Raw genomic sequence first — 17167 nt, 5'->3', positions numbered from 1 at the left:
GCCACCAGAATATACTAATTGTTATCAGTGTAGTGAACCACAGTCATATCTTTGCTGCCAGTCTTCCTGGAATGTTGGCCATCCAGGTCTTTGCATTGCTCTGCTTCATGCCTCCAGGGCTTTGGTCCCTTTCTCCAGCTAAGGAAAGCAATCAATTTCCAAAGGGAAGTGCTAGGGAGAAGGTCCACTTTCCTGGAGTGATTGCACTGAAGGAGATCTGAGTGCTTTCCAAGGGACTTTGTGCTACCATGTCTATTCTAGCACTGTGGGATGAAGCTCCCCAGAGATGGCTATCAGTTCTCCATTTCACAAAGAAAAGAGGGAAGCAAGGGAAGGTGGAAACTGCTGCCCACACTGCCCCCAAAGCCACAAGTCCAGCTACTCCCAGAATGTCATGGCCCAATGGTATCACTACACATGGTGAAATGGTGATAACTCAATGCTTAACAGCATGTATTCTGCACAGCTGGGATTCTCCAGGACTACAGGTTTGCTCTGGATCAAGTGTGGGCACACAATCATATTTCTGTCAAAGCACCTAGGGCATAGAATGATGAAGCTTGTGCCAGCTTTTTACTTTTATGTTGGCTTTATGCTTGCTTTGGGAGGGGAGACATTATCTGACCTGGCAGAAGGTCTGAGCAGGAGAGTCAGTGATACCTCATCTGGCACAAAACCTGTCAGTACAAAATTAAGTCATCATTTTTCTTTATTTGAATTGGCAGTGTGCACTCATTCTGGATCAGCACTTTCATCATGTGTCTGGCAGCATTTCTGACGGAGCATTAACAGCTCTAAAGTGGGATTTACTGAGTTGTGTGATCACAAACTTACTGTTTCAGCTTACTCTGATAAAAAGGCAGGGAGCTACTGGGTGGTGGTGTTTATCAGGTTTCAGAATGCTCCTACCCGGAACAGTTTTCTAGTTAGGAACAGTATTTCCTCCCCCATGGAAAAAAAAAACCCAAAAACTCAAATTTCCCATCCATCCAAAAAACCCCACCCCAGCACAGAAAACTCATGGATTAAGGTTCATGTGTAACTTTTTGACACAGTCCCCCAAGCTAAACCTTTTGTGTAAACGGGAAAAAGAATCCTTTTGTAGTGTAGAAAGTCAACACAGCATAAATCACTATTTTGTTTGTTCTGTTGCTAGACATGCCGAACCAGAAACCACCACCAGACTTGTGAAATTCTTCCATTAATCCTACCGGAGTAGTTACGTCCAAGTATTCTTTGGATCATGAAAAAACACTTAAACATATTCCACCGACTGAAATGTAATACTTCACAAGTTACAGTAAGATGGTGTTAGGCATTAGCTCCAAATATTTGTTATTTTTTGTACCTCTTTTTTCTACCTCTATTTCCAGAAACGATCTGTTAAAGAGTAGTTTAAAAACATAATTTAGCTTCCAAAAACAGAAGGCATTGTCTAAAAGTTTAGTCTTTCAATAATTCTGTTTGTTAATGAATCCTTGGAGTAGACAAGCACTCCTTTACCCACAGTTTCTGCTAAGCACTTGTCTTTTGTTTCAGATCCAGTACAGTCTTGAATGAGGTAATGCCTACATCTCTTAGGCCAGGAATGTATTCAGATTGGGTATAGAAAAATAGAGGATAGAGGTGGGAGGATAATACCTGGCTCTTGGTAAATACAGGGCGAATTTCAGCTCAGCTTCCAGATTCCTGTGCCCAGAGGAGAGAATTAGGACTGCTTGTCTGAACGCAAAATAACCACTTCATCAGTTTGTTAACTAATTTAAAGCTTCATGTATGTGCCCTCAAGTCCACTCAAAATATGTTGTGTGGACAAATGTGTCTTACAGTAAAATTGCATCAGTTTAAGCGAGGCACTACCATCCTCAATATAAATAATTTTCAAATTCACTCGTTTAGAAGCAGCTGCTGAAGCGGATGTTTCTTGACATGGAAGCTGAAAAGGATCCTGGTTCCTACAAACTGTAAGTGAACCTCTAAAAAAATAAAGAACCCCTCTGCACAGTGATAATGAAAAACCTCATCTGTTCCACCAGAGATCGCTCCTGCACGCCGCACGCAGTGTCAGCACCTTACATTTTCCCAGAACCTTTTACTTCAGATGTGAAAGCCAGACAAGCACAGTTTTCAGAAGTACATTAAATAATTTTATTGAGTCTGCAATTTCAGGGACAAAGCTATAATCTCAGTCCCAGTTACCCACGCACTGTTGTGCCAAGCTCTCATATTCTTTCACTCATTCAATAAATGAACAATAACATGGAACGTTATTAAGAGGTGGAAGTGGAAAAAAAAACAACCCATACTCTCAGTTTTGAAAACAGATAAGTCTTATTCTCATTTGCAAACACACTGTCTTTAGCAATAACCATAGCATGTTTATACTGAAGGATAAACTAATTCTCCTGAAGTTCTGGAGATGGTATATGAATAGTTGTCCTGAAAGAAAGTAGAACTATGGAGAGCACTGAGAGCTTTTCCATATCAGCAGAGTGAAAGGTAAGTGATAAATGCTGTTTTAGACTAGAAAGAATTACTCATAAGAGGGAGAGACATTCCCAAATCTCCAATTGGAAAGAGCCTCTTAGGAGGCCTTTGAATCTGAGGCTTTTTCTGTGTGTATGGACAAGAGCCTCCATGCAAAGTCTTATGGCAGAGGTTGTTTGGACATGTTGTCTCTTACTGACATTTTATTTTTATCGCGACAACCCTTCTGAATAGTTACAAAAAAACAAAACAAAAGGCATCACAATATATACGGATACATATTTACAGAATAAATGGCAAAAGAGGAAATTAGATACAGTGACATTTATGTCCAGGCATTAACAAACAAAAAGGTCCCTTGTGCCCACTCAGAGGTTGTTCAAAGTTTGTTAAGCAAGTCCTTTTCTCTGCACATCGGTTCTCTTGTTTTGCAAATGAGAGCCAGCAGGATGTCTCAAGGCAAGAAACAGATGCGTGCTCTCCTTTAAACCATGGTCATAACCTTCAGAGAGGCAGGTTGGAATCTCCTAATCTTCTTCTTTAGCGCCTTTGAAGCTTTGATGCGGCAGATTTTGGGCACTGGGGGAAGAGGCTTGGAAGAGGCCTGGGCAGTCCCCAATTGTCTGACCGATCCTTCAGGCCAAATCAGCTCGCTTTCATCCCCCTCATCGTAGTCAAGCGCAAGGCTGCTACTGTTACTGCTGTCATCTGAATCACTTTCACTGGACTCACTGTCCCCAAAACGGTTAGCTGTGAAATCACTGACCTCTCCTTCGCTCGTCTCTGCGATGGTGGAGTGGAAAAGGGAAGCACACTCTGCTGAGTACTCAGAATGGTCTGATTCACTTTTGGCATAAGCTCCATGGTGATGACTCTTGGGGCGAGCCCTCATACTGACAGTGCGCAGGACACCGGCTCTCCTTGCCGGCTGCCTTGGTGCCCCTACACCAAAGCTACCGGAGAGGCTGGCCCCGTGGGTCTTGGCAGAGATCTCCACTGTGGACTGCCACTTGCGCTGCTTCTTCTTGTTGGCTGTGTCTTCACAAGTTGCTTCAAGGGAATAGAGTGCGTTGGCAGAAGCTCTGTAGAGCTCTGGCTTGGATGGCACAGTAGGGAGCCTGACCTGCACAGGGAACAGGCTAGACTCTGAGCATGACCTGCCGGTCACATCACCAGAGTAAGAAGGTCTCCGGGCAAGGCTCTTTGCTCCGTGTGGTCTGTGGGGCTGATTCCATTCAGCAGGCAGCCTGGCAGCACCATGAGTACCTCTCGCCTTTTCCAAATATAAGGCTTGCTTCCCAGGACGTAGTACCTTTTCACTGTTTCTCCTCTTTATCTTCACTGCCTTTGTTTTGGAGCTGGCAAACTTGACTCGGACTTGGTGGGATTCTGCAGGGACAAACTGAGCGTGGACAAATTCAGCCCGTGCTGCTCGCTCCTGACCTCCAGCGTTAGCCAATTTGGCACTGCCACATTTTTTGAGGGGCAACTTTTTAGGTGGGATGGCTTTAGTATTCCAGGTACAAAGGCTGGAGTCCTCCTGGCACAGCTGTGAGCATGATGAACTGTGCTCCAAACTGCTCTCCGTTGCTTCTGCCAGGGGAGAGCCCCTTGCTGCAGACTTGGCAGGATAACAACTATTCACAGCTGACGGCTCTGTGTCAGGGAAACCGGACGGCTGTTCTTCATTCACACAGTGCATGGCCTCCTGCAGCTTGGCACATTCCCCCTCCGACAGCTCTCTCTGCAGCTTTCCTTCAGCTTTGTTACTTTCCAGAGAACTTGCTTGTTTTTCCAGCTGGCTACCGCTGCTGTTAATTTTCACTCCACCGGCGCTGGGGGTTATAATGAGTCTCTGGTGCACTGTGGCTGGTTGGCTCTTTGTTGAAATCCGCTCATTGGCATCAGCTCGATTGTTCCCTTTGCATCTTGTCAACTGCAGTAATTTATTGATGTAGCCCCCTGGCTTGGCTTCGGTGGTTGGCCTAGTCCTAATCAAGGTGGGACCTGTCACACTAGGCACGAGTTTGCTGGGGGAAGCCTGGAGGTCTGCTTCTGTGGATGTCCCCATTAGGGAGAAAAGGGGACTCTGTAAAGCCACTGCATGAAGGGGGCTTGGGTAAGGGTACACATCAATGCCATTCTTGGAAACCAAGTCATTCTGGAACTTGGGGTCCACGCTGAGCAAGTGCAAGTCTGCATGGCACAGAGGCGATGAGGATTTGGGATCTGTCTCATTCTGAAATCTAGCATCTGCTGGAATGAGTCTTTCCAAGTCACCTACACAGCGGATGAAAATAAATAACCTAATTAAATCACAGACAATTACACTCAAACTGGCTTATGTTAAAAACACTGTTTCAGAGGGATGTGCTAACTTTTACTAAAATCAGTAGCATCGATGCAGAAAATAGTTTCAGTCCTCCAAGATTACTGAATTATCCCAAGGCTTTAGCAAAATAAAGATTAGAATGCATTTTATTGCCAATGATAAAATTAATGACTTTCCAGGAAATTTTAATTGTCCTACTTAGATTAAAGTAAATCTGTGTATATATAAAAAATGATACAGAATTTCACAGACCAACAGGAACACAACCAAGAACAAGTTATTTTTATTTCTTAGTAGAGGTGAAAAATGAATGCAGCAACCATACAGCCTGAAGCTAAATGTCAGGTAAAATCATTCAATGCAACAAATACAGCTTTTCATACTCTTTCCCCGGGATGGGATAAAGACTCCCCATGGCTAAATTACTTTTTTAAAAACTATAACTCAGAAAGAAATTCCTGATATTTCCAGGATACAAAGAGTTAACAGCGCGTGTGTGTGTCTCTCTCTCTATATGAATTAAAAAGCAGTTATATTGTAATTCTAGCTTCTCCTCCAACCGCTTTATCATGTTTTGGAAAAAAATCTAAAGTACTGAACCAGCTGCTTTAGGAGGACTTTAACAGACACCAGGTGATAGTGCTTCTTAGCCTCTTTGTGGCTGGAAGCTGTATCGTCCTACAGATTAGAGTGATGTGATACTACTTTTCTTCAGCCCAAAATCCAATGAAACTTCCTAACCAGATGTCTAATTTAATTTGCTATCATTGCCAGCCTCATGCCTTTCTCAAGGAACTTGTTTTATACTCAAACTTCTTGGAACATTTAATTCCAGAAATAAATATTCAGAGGTTTTACAACAAGGCAGAAAATTGGGACTGCTGTAACTGTGTGTGTGGATTTTTAGTAAGTCTACCTTAAGTACACAGAAAAATGGACTAAGAAACCTTATTTTGACATAAGAAAAGAAGATATCTAAGGGCAAGTTACATTTGACTGCTGTACATCCCTCTCAGGAGCATTTCCTATTCTGTGAGAACCAGGCTGTGTTTCAGGAGCAGGACTGCTCCATCTGGATGAGTCTGCCAGTAGAATGCTATGGTGCGGTGTTACCTCTGGTTCTAAGGGTGCTGCAACTATCTGCAGTTAGCTTGGATTTCTTGGTATGGCAGTACAGACTGCACTACAAACAAATTCTCAGCTAGCTAATTTCCTGGCTGCTGATTTGTGCTGCCGTGAAAGCTGAGCATTACATCCAAACAGTTATTTCAGTTACAGTGACTACTTCTGTCCTGTTAGAGGAAGCTTCTGGAAGAATTAAAATCTGGAGTTTTCTGCAGTGTCCTACCTAAGGCGCTCTCAAATCTGCTACGGCAAAGATCAGGATGATGACATCTCACACAATATAATTACATAATGAACACTCTTTAGGAATGCTTTTTACATTCTGCGCAGCACAGTGCCACTTAGTTCCACAAAGAAGGCGGCTTCTTCTACCACAAACTGATTTTTCTTCAGCATTACATTAAAGGCGAAGGCAAAACTCAAACACGTTCTAGCTCAAACAAAGCATGCCTTTGTGTAACAGTAATTCAGACTCATTACAGTGAGACAAGAAAGCACCAGGATCACAAGCTTTTCACAAGAAAAACTTATTCCACTACAAAGGGAACAGCTATGTTAAAATTGAAAGAAGTGACTCAGCACTGCAAACAAACCAGGAAAGGGTTAAAAGAAAGCTGTGCTTGTGGTGTTTTAGCAAGCTTTCCTGCTGCCACTGAAAGAATGGGCAACCTGTTTGTACTTGTAGTTACCAGTGGGGGCAAGCTAAGGACAGGAAAAGAGAATTTCTTCCAATTTCCAAATGATGCTTTTGTGAAGTAAAATCTTGACTCACTTCTCTGAAACACAGTCAGGTTGTGGATGCCCCGTCCCTGGAGGTGTTCAAGGCCAGGCTGGATGGGGCCCTGGGCAACCTGGTCTAGTAAATGGGGAGGTTGGTGGCCCTGCCTGGCAGGGGGGGAGATTCATGATCCTTGAGATTCCTTCCAACCCAGGCCATTCTGTGATCCTGTGATTCTGTGAATTGTTTTTTCAAGACTACATGGAAGCAACAATCCCACTACTTATTGTTCTCATGTTGAAAGAAGGGGTTTGTATCCATGAAGAAGGGAGTAGGAGGCAGGAAAGAAGGAGAACTACAGGAGGTAGTCCTCACCCTGTCCCCATGAACATCAACTACCCCTTATTCTACTGGTCTATCCCCATATCCAAAACTCATAAAAAGTGCCATTTGCTAAGAATAAAATGCTGTAACAGCAAGTCTGCAATCTGAACTTGGAAGGCATAGACCATTAAGACCAGCTCCACTCATTAGCATCTGAGAAGACTTGAGAAGATTGCACTTTTATGTTGCAATTTACCATGATCACTTCAGATGCGTCTGCACAGACAGGTACATCATAGGTGGTCTTTGCTTCTGCTCTGAGCAAGCCAGAGGTAAGCTAAGCTAGCGCAAGAAACTGCAGAAATCACTGAGACAGTGTACCTGAAAAGACACTGTCTATGGCTTTACTACTTCTATCATGGATCTGCCTCACATCTGGTTGGGTCACCCTAAGAACTACTCTAACACAAGGCTGTTCTGAGGCCATGGAAGGACTGAAAGTGAAAAGTAATATGATGCCACTTAAAAACTCAGTAAACAAGAGACTCAGAACATTACCAGGTTCATCCATTACAAGTAAAGGTGTGACATAAATTCACAACTGATCCGGAATTAGGGTCAAGTCTGTTTTCTGGATGGTTGATTAACATTTGGTGTTTGTTATCCCTAACCATACACAGTGAATTATGAAAAAGAATATTGCAAATCCATGTTCATTTCAATAAATATGGCTTGGAAAAAGAGTCTTATCATACTCGTTTTACAACAGATTGTGAACACAGACATCAAGTCTACAAATGGCTATTTCTTTTAAAATTTGTTGTAAAATCTTTCTTGGTAAAACTTGACAACTCTAATACTGAATTCACTTTGTATTTTTCACACATCCTGTACTTTCACACTAGGCATTTCAAATATGCAATTTTTCTAATTTCAGAAGCAGGTGAATTAAAAAATTTTTCTAGAAATTCATTACAATTTTACCTCATGCACTTAGATACTTTTCTGTCTCTAACTGCATATGACTTTGTATTTGTTACTGTTTAAAAGTATCCAAGTATGAGGCAAGTGAAAGTGATACAGTAAATGGCTTGGCTCTGTGGTTTCAATTAATTCTTACTTTGTGTATTTAAAAAGAGTGCTTTATATTGATTACACTAGCGGTTGTATATTGCTCTTAGAGTAATAATGAGGACTTTGACCTTCTCTTGAATGAGTACCAGTTCTGCAATTGATTACCTGTGGAAACTGGCCTCGGTCTGGACCTGGCAGGAGTCCCAGAAACGTCCGTGCTAGCTGTAATCCGACATCCATCGCTGACATAGATTCCCTGCTGTTGGAAGCTGGTGTTGTGCACAGTAGTTTCATCTGCAGACTTGGGTCGGTAATCAAACACACTGAGCCTCGCTTTAGGGTGTTGAGAGCTGGGCAAGAGGCTCGTGTGAGAGGAGGAGATGGACTCACTGTACACGGAGGTACAAGAATTGGAGAGTGAGCAAGAACCACCATCGCTCAGGTCGTAGAAACCTGCAGAGTTTAAATAAATAAGAAAATATTTCTGAATTACAGCAACTAAGTGGAAGAAACAGAGAAGATAGATCTCCATTTGCTATTTGCCATAGATCTAAATTTGTGATAATTTATTTGGGTAAATTTTGCAAAGGCATACTCCAGATCAGCTACCTTTTATTGGGCTTCTGCATATTTACTGTGGCCCTGAGCCAGCTCAGCATGGATATGCGCATTTAGTTCTGAGGGTGAAATGGGGTTAAGTGTAGCACCATCATGCTCTGTTCTTCAGTGGAGAATGTCTTCCGTGTATACTATGCAACTGGTGTAAAACAGGACCATCATGTACTGTTGTAACTTGTGGTAGGTGCACACAAGCAGAGTTTGCTTTGGAAAGGAGAGGAAAACTAGCCTGTGCTCAGGTAAAACAAACAGCAAAGGACGCACTTAGCTTTCTGACTGTGTATGTGCCTAAGTGTTCAACTCCTGAACACTCCTGACACTCACAGAAACTTGCACGCTTTACAGCTACTGCAAGTATTATCCTGCAAATCCATATGCATACACATATAAATATAAAATGCATGATTGAGAACTACTGGAAGGACTAGTTAGTGTTAAGATTCTTCATTTCTGCTCAGCTGTTTGTAACGCTTCAGGAAAGTATTGATATTTAATGTGTGTATATAGATCAGGCATTAAAAGATTTTCCCACATAATAAAAGTTTTCAAGAGTAAAAAAAAAATAAAATCTTTCCTTGTCTCAATGAAGACTTAAGGCTTTTCAAAATTCTGTTTAAGAGGTGTTCCCATTGCCACAGACCAGATAATAGAAACTGGTTTTAATGACATTCCAGTTATAAAGGACTGAGGATCAGCTCTCCATGTGAATCAGACCAGAAACCTGAAACTGTCTGTTTCCCTGTCTGTGAAAACTTTAGTCATCAAACTGCTGGGTTGCGTTTTTCTCAGTATCTTTTAATAAAGCTGTTTCATTTTTCTATAAATGACAAAACATTCATTAGTGGTAATGATCTTCAAGGCTTCAGTTAGGTTCGAGATGTTGCAGATTCAAGCAAAGCACTGACTTGGTTGTTGGTCTCCTTCTTTTCTACACTGAACAAAGTATTGAATAAATAAATCTGTATTTTCCTTCTCCTTCTGTTCATGGCTAAAATATCATTTAAAAAAAAAAAAACAAAAATTTCAATTAAAAAAAATACTGTTGAGTCAAACAGCATTTTCCAAGTAAATTCACTTTCCAGGAAATTTCCTATCACCTCTGTGTGTGCACTGTATGCGACATCACTGCTCTCCACCTCAGCCCCGGGGCACCATTTCTGACCAGAACAAAAAGAGTTCTGCTCAGCAGTTGACATCTTCAGTTCTACCCATACCACATCCCTAGGAATAAATGACCAAGTGCACATTACCTGAGCTGGGGCGGCTGTCGCTGTCCAAGTATTCACTGGAGGTTTTACTGACGTCCAGTTTCAGCTCACTTATTCTCTGGTCAAGCTGATCCAGGTGGCTTTTCAAGCCGACATCCTGTCTCCTCAAGCGAGACTGCTCATAAATCAAGAAAAGAAGGGGGAAATGAAGAATAATCACAGTTAGAATGTCGGCAGAAAAACATGAATTCAGGCCATCTGTGCTGGACAGATTCTGCACTCAAAGTATTTTGCTTAGCTAGGGACTGCTGCAATTGGTTCTCTGTAATGAGAGTGACATAATGGGCAAGAACAATATGTTTTGTATCTCAGCATATATTGCCTTCTGCCCAGCTGAACATTTTCTCAAAATGTATCATTCTGAATATACTATTTTAACCTTTTTTTGTTTGTTTGTTTGTTTTTGTTATACCTATGGCAGGGACTGTATCACTAAGCAGGATGGCAGTCTTTTCAATAATTAACATATGATGTATGTACTGCATTTTGCTGTACACTGCCTCTGGGCAGTGGATGAGATAAGCATTACGAATTGCCTGAAAGAACTCTAAGATACTTTCTGATGAATGGAAATTACTGTGCATAGGTACATAGAGATATTTTACTAGCACATGAAGTACAGCCAGCATACTGAATTCTGCAAAACACTTACTCTGATGACATCTCCTTATAGTAGAAAGAGCACATTACACAAATGGTGCCATCTATGTTGCTGAAAAATTCCCTTGCACATCTCATGGCTAGCTACTTCCACACATTTTATGCAAGGAGAAGTTGGCATTTGAATTCTGCTGTGAAAGTAACTGTATTTAAAATAAGTGATGTCTCAACCTTGAAAATAATCCTTCATAAACCAAAAACATGGCCTAGTGCCTACTGCAGTCCCTGACCAGGCTGATCTGAAGTAACAGCTCCCGCAGTTGCTTCCTCAATACTTATGCAGTCAGCTTAGCGGGGCAGATGGCCAATCATTAGGGTACCAGCCAAGGAACCACAGTTAGTTTCTGTCAAACTTCTCACGTGCACCTGGCAAATTATCTAAGCCCAGACGCTATTTAGGCAGTTTATAATTATATCATGCCTAGCCTTGCATCCTACAGCACCCTAAAGAAAGGTCGTCTCTTGAAGTTGGTCGTAAAATGGTACTCATAACCTTTGTAAGGCCGGGCTTCCATTCAGTAATGGCAAGAAAAACATTCTTCTTGAAACACTCTTGAAAAGGATCCTTCTTTATGAGTACATTTCACATTTGAAAGTGTAAATGGCAGTTCTAGCAGCATTTCCAACCCCTTATAAATAAATATGTAGGCACCTGAAAGTATATACAAAATTAAAGAATGTGCAGAAAATGAAAATCAGTGTGTACGTACTTTCACCTCCACTTTCCTTATGTTATGATTATTCAGCTTTTAAGATTTGCATTTTTAGGTGTCTCCCCAGCTATAAATAGCAAACACAAGGAAAGCAATGATCCTGAGGTCATCAGTAAATGATTAGAAACCGAGACTCAAAACAAAAGGCAAAAGGCAGATGTCCTGAGTTTCACAAGCTTGTTGATTCTGATGAAAAAACTGATTTGAATTCTGATGAAAAGAAAGTATATGTTGCATGCTGTTACAGAGAACTAGAAAACACGTAAGATGCAAGAAATAGAGCTCCTTTCTGTTAGTGTTGCACATCTAGAAATGTTTAAGCTCAACAAGTTCGTTACTGCTTCATAGGAAAACAGGTGGTGATTTTCACGCTTCCTGTTTCACATAAACAGAAGGAAGACCGGGATAATAAAGGAGATTTTGTATCCCATCTACATGATGAATGTATGACCTCCTCAATGCTTCTTTATTTCCTTTATGGTGAAAAAGCAAAAACATGCCATGCCTCCTTCAATCCCACCTACTCAGGAAATCATGGCTGGAATTAATTGCTTAATGATTAATGTTTTGCCAGCCAATCCCTCAGTCTGTGGTTTCTGATTAATGATGGAGAGGCCACAAGGCTCTCAGGTATTCAAAGATTATTTATTATACCTCCAGGTTCTGTCTGCGCTTTCACAGCATTTTAACCAACACACATGATTTACATCATCATCTTTAACCCTTTTATGGTGTCTCACACCACTGGGTTTTCATGTTTATGGCAGACTTCATAGCTTTGATCTTTCAGTTAACTCCTTCTGCGCTCCAAGACAAGAAGCACTTCTCATACTGGTTGGATAAGCACAACTTTTCCAGTGTGTTGCTTGAGGTTGTTGTTCTAATAACTACACTAAGCAGCACCCAGAACAATAAACCCTAAACACACTTTCTCAATTCACAGTATGAATTTTATGAGACAAAACCTGGCAGGTGAAACCATCTGTTTGCTTTGGGCAACACAGATGTGAAGACGTCTGCACACTGTACAATGCAGGATCAGACTTCTCAAATCAACTTGATGGACTACGGTTCTGGGGAGCCAAACCTGGGATGTCGTCATACTATCCATTATTCAAAAGGAAGAACAGTCTTTGCAAAGCAGGTTCCTTTGAGTCAAAGGAATTGGCACCCAAAATCAAGGCACGAAAAAGCACTGGTCGGGTTTGACTATTCTGCTCTTCTATTCATCAGCTCAGTTCAACAGGACGATTAATCTCACCCCTCTCAGACCCTTACTCTGGTGCGAGATGAATCCCTTCTGGAAGCACCTATTTTTCTCAGCTGACAAAAACTTTATTAGTTTAATATTCAAAATATACATATCCGGGATGTACAAGATGTTTTCTCCTACTGAAAACTATTCAAAGGAGAAAAAAAATGTGCAAAATGCAAGGTACCAAGTGTTTTATTTTCTTTTCATATAATTTCTATCCATTCTTTACATTTTCCTAACATCACAGGCTTGCAAAACAAAATCGTTGGATTTCAGTGAAATCAACAAGACCTCATCAATATATTCTCTGGGAAAGTGTGAGAATTACTGTGTGCTGCTGCCTTAGGTATCTACCCACTTAATGAAAGTGTCACAGACTTCTTTATTTGTATTGTCTGAATTTATTTGCATCTCTTCTTTCTCCTGGGGATCACCATGATAGAGTTTGGCCAAGAGACTAGCTTAGCACCTTTGGGATCATTAATGGCATCACATCCACTTCTTTTCCCAGTCTTTACTACAGATAACCACAGTATCTTGCAGCTATCAGAAAAGCACCTGGCCACCAAAAAGAGCCATTTGCTAGGGCAAAATAACCCATGATTGCTGGGGCTGCAGAAAGCTTGTGGCCTTGCTGCCTAAGGCAAACATCTGGATAGGCTAGCTGCTGAGGAAGAGACTGGGATGCTAGAGTGACATCCACAAATGATTCCTTAAGCATTTGATGGCTCCTCTCCATCTACTCCTGCTGGTAGTGCTCAGCTCCTCAGGAAGCCTCTGTGCTTCAGTTTCTCAACTTCCCATCATAGGAGAAGCCTGGACTGCCTCTTACTGATCTCGTATCCGCTGCCTGGAAGCCTCGAGCCAGCTCCGGCTAATAAAATTTCCCCATTTTATGTTGCAAGGACCAAACTTTTTATGAATTCAACTACCACCACACAAAAGCCCAGGGCTACAACCCTACTTGAAACTTGGCTCAAGATTACACTGCAAGGCAAAACCGTGTTTACATTGTTAATGAGTTTCTCAATCTGAAAGCTTATAGAGCCGTGATCACATACTTCACTGTCCCTGGGCCAAGAACAACAACGATGAAGACATAACACTCCTCGAGCAATGCTATGCTTTGCATCCCCTGTTACCTTCTGTTTTAAATTAATTTCCTGCGATCGTGAACAAAATCTTCAAAGGGTTTGACTGCAATGTGATGACCACAAGGCACAAAGGAACTTCTTTCAGCCTGTGGTCTCAGTTCCTAGGATCTGTGGACAGCTAACAGTTCTTTGAAGACCATGTTTTCACTTATGCTTATTTTAGTATAATGCGAAGTTGAGGTCTGCACCCCTATTTAAATATGTCTGCAATTTGAAGGGAGGAAAACAACAATAGAAGGCTACCGAGATGTCAGACTGGAAGGCTTCCAGCAGCCACAGGTCAATCGGAAGTGCTTTGTATGACAACCTCAGGCATTCAAACACAACCACAGTTCTGTGGAAGAACCTGCCCCTGGTTTGATGCCGTCGTGAATCGACCCACTCAAGTGTTAGCATCGCTTCCCTCCCAAGCACCCCCAGAAGGTGTTTCCCATACTGCACTGGTATGTACTTCTGAAACCGTGCCCCCCCCAGCACTAACGTACTCTCACCCTCCGAATCGTGCAGGCCCAAGGGACCATTTCTTCCATTTTATCGTCTAGTTTCTCCCATGCCCTTGAAAGCCTTCTCAAGTGCCAGTGAAGTAACAGCATCATGGAATCATTAAGGTTGGAAAAGACCTCCAAGATCATCTAGTCCTGACAAGATAATCTTCTAATTTCAGATCTCATGTGAAAAATACATAAGCGAGTAATTAAAGCACAACAGCTGACGTTAAAAAAAAACAACAACAGAACAAATAGCCACTCTGGTCAGAGGTCATTGGGTGTTTCTGTTAACCCAGTGGCCCCAGACGGGCAATAAATACTTTCAGTTCTTTTTTCTTTTTGTTAAACACGTGTATGAAGTGGAGTCATTAGTTAACATGATGTGTGACAGGTAATCAGGCGGCGGCGGCCCACTCATCCTGCGGTTTTTCACTTTCATCACGACAGGGCCTCTACCGCGCTCTCACATCTGGCAGCCCCGAAGGTCTGAGCCCGCCTTCTCCCCAGCTGCCGCCTGATAGAGCTGCGATCGCAGCGAGCGTCCTTGCCGTGTTCACACCCGGACGACAGCTGACAGCAAGCCTTGCTCCAACACCGAGAGGGCTCTGCACCGAGATTGCCGAGGTGTGAAATTGCCCACGTTGGAGATTAAAGCTCCGATTGCTGTCTCGCTTTGGAAACTCGTTTCAGTCACAAGCTAGAGGGATTTTTTTCCGTCCCAAAAGCGTGAAGGCAGCAAGAGCGAGCCTTCAAACACAAGGCCTGGCATTCAGCTATTCCTACCTCTGGATCACACAACCCGTGGGAGAACGGAGTGCTGAGGGCGCACGAGACCCTTCCTCGCACGCAGCCGTGCACCTGTGTACACACACACGGGCGCCCACGCCGCGCCCGGCAGCGCTCACGCTGCAGCAGCGCTCCGCGCCCTCCTCTCATCTCCTCCGCGGAGCGCCGCATCCCGCAGCCCGCCCGGCCCCGCGCAACGCCGGCTGAGGGCTCCCTACAGCGCCCTCCCTGCGCGGAGCCGCTGCCGACACCGCGCCCAGGTGCGCCCGGCCGTTATAAAGCACGGTTCCCCACGAGTTCCGAGGGAGAGGATAGTGGTGGGGTTGTGGCGGTGCGTCTCTTCCCGGCGCGTCCCGTCTCTTACCAGCTGTTCCTTGAGGGCGGTGAGGGTGGCCTCCAGCCGGAGCTCCTTGCTGTGGGCGCGCAGGGGTTGCTCGCCTTCGCCCGTCGGCATAGCCAGGGCGGCTCGCACCAGCTCCCGCTGCTGCTCCCGCAGCACCTGGAGCTCCTGGAGGCCGGCCAGGGCCGCCTGCAGCCTCTCGCCCACCCGGCCGCGATCCCAGCCGCCCGCCCGCGGGGCGCCCAGCAGCATCCTCAGCGCTGGGCCGCGGCCCCGGCCATGGCAGTGGGGCGGCGGGGAGGCGGCGGGGCTGGTCCCGCTTCGGGCCGTGTCTGCGGCCAGGGCCGCTCGCACCGCTCCGCTGCTGGCGGCGGAGCGAGTGCAAGGCGGCCGCGGCGGCTCCTGCGGTTTTGGAGGAGAGGTGGGGAAGGGGGAGGGAGTGAGGGAGGGAGGAGGCAGGGAAGGGAAGAGGGCTGCAGCGCCGGGGCTACCTCTCGGGGTGGGTATGTCTGGAGAGAAGCCAGCGCCTGTGCGCTGCCTCCTCCCCGCGCGGGGCGGCTCCTGCCTGCACGCTCCTACCCCTGCCCCGGGGGCAGCCCGCGCCTCGGTCCCCTCCCGGCGGCGGGGAAGGGCAGGGCGTCCTCCCTTCGTCCTCGGGAGAGGGCTGCTGACGAGCTGGGGAGCGCCCATCCCGGCCGGGAAAGAGCACCCGGCTGAAAGTACAGCTGGAGCCTGCAGAGCTGGGGTATAGCAGCGTCTCCCTGTGCCCTGGAAGAATGTGCGCGCTGTATGGGGACGTTTCTTGCCCAGAGTGTCTCTGAAAATGCGAATGTTTTCTGCCTCTCTTCAGGCTGTTCGGTTCCTGGCTGAGCCCTGCGGGTCAAGGTCTGGGCTGGTTTGCCTGTCAGCGGTTCTACAACGTGTGCCCAAGACTGACGTTGTCCGTATGAAAATAGTGTGAGGATATTAGTGTGGTGAAAGCGCTCAGGTATAAAATTTCCCTTATAAAATGTATGGTACTTGTAACTCCATTCCTTCCCCTGTTCGTTAATGCTTTCATGTTAGGCACACACAGAGGATTGGCACGTGCCTCCTTGCTCTCTAGAAACCATCCTGACTGTGTTATCTAATCTTTGATCATCTCTTTGGGAGCATAACATCTATTTTGTGGGTTCAGTGTGTCTCTCAGCCTCCAAAAAAGTCATTTCAAGGGCTCAGAATTTATTTTAAATGGGCTCTGGAAAATGTTTGGTCATAGAAATCCAAGTCTGTGGAGCTGTTTCTACCAAGAGGTGCTACTGTTTGAAGCTCCTAAGATAGGTAGCTGTAGTTTCTTAGGAGGCAATGGGTTAGCAGGCATCAAAGCCTGCTTAGGTAGCTTATTGTGAAGCAAAGGAGAGAAAAAGCCCTGATACCAAAAGCCTGGTGAACACAGTGGGGACTACACAGTGTTCTGTTGGCTACAATGAAATAAGAAGCATTTGAATCCCACAGAACCTCAAATCACTGTGTCTCCTTCAAGGAGATTCTAATAATTTCAGGTAGGTGTACAGTTCTCTGCAAAGCAGTGAATACCATGTATATAACTTACCTGCCTGTGGTTATCCCCTTTTGGCCCTTTAAAGTATGCTAGCTTTTCAGGATACATCAACTTGAACACCACTTGAATTTGTGCTGTAATATATGAGTTGAGCCTGTTGCTCTGTCAGTTGTTCTCCAAGTAGTCTTCTTTGAATACCATGTGTGGGTGGCCATTTCCTCCTCCAAGACTGCAGCCAGCCTAGCTTTCCTGGCAGCAGGCCCTAGCTGTGGAAGTGCCAGAAGC

At 44.4% G+C, this 17167-nt stretch overlaps 2 protein-coding genes across 7 annotated transcripts in view; one reads left to right on the top strand and one right to left on the bottom strand.

The window, feature by feature from the left end:
- Positions 1-2124: 2124 nt before the first annotated feature.
- On the bottom strand, positions 2125-16047 carry DACT2 (dishevelled binding antagonist of beta catenin 2). Its single transcript, XM_015284364.3, has 4 exons — positions 15367-16047; positions 9929-10061; positions 8226-8513; positions 2125-4767 (listed from the first exon to the last, which is right to left on the bottom strand). The coding sequence occupies exons 1-4, from the start codon at positions 16030-16032 to the stop codon at positions 2972-2974; spliced, it is 2883 nt and encodes a 960-aa protein (XP_015139850.1). The 5' UTR covers positions 16033-16047; the 3' UTR covers positions 2125-2971.
- Positions 15306-17167, top strand: part of SULT (sulfotransferase) — a 39184-nt gene continuing 37322 nt past the window's right edge. The window contains exons 1-2 of one of the 6 annotated variants that reach the window (XM_040696839.2): positions 15306-15333; positions 16193-16282. The gene's annotated coding sequence lies outside the window, so the exon portion shown is untranslated. Of the gene's footprint in view, positions 15334-15919; positions 16088-16192; positions 16331-17167 lie in introns of those variants that run through there. The other 5 variants (XM_040696836.2, XM_040696838.2, XM_040696837.2 and 2 more) reach the window with 5 other exon arrangements.

The sequence above is a fragment of the Gallus gallus genome, chromosome 3 (assembly GCF_016699485.2).
Source record: "Gallus gallus isolate bGalGal1 chromosome 3, bGalGal1.mat.broiler.GRCg7b, whole genome shotgun sequence".
Classification (NCBI taxonomy): Eukaryota; Metazoa; Chordata; class Aves; order Galliformes; family Phasianidae; genus Gallus; species Gallus gallus.
Note: the sequence above shows the minus strand (reverse complement) of the source record. Positions and strands in the feature narration are given on the sequence as shown.

Coding starts and splice junctions, on each gene's coding strand:
- DACT2 (XM_015284364.3), bottom strand. CDS start 16,032: ATGGGCGCTCCCCAGCTCGTCAGCAGCCCTCTCCCGAGGACGAAGGGA. Junction 8,514..9,928: donor CGACAGCCGCCCCAGCTCAG/GTAATGTGCACT, acceptor TAAACTCTGCAG/GTTTCTACGACCTGAGCGAT. Junction 4,768..8,225: donor ACCGAGGCCAGTTTCCACAG/GTAATCAATTGC, acceptor TCCGCTGTGTAG/GTGACTTGGAAAGACTCATT.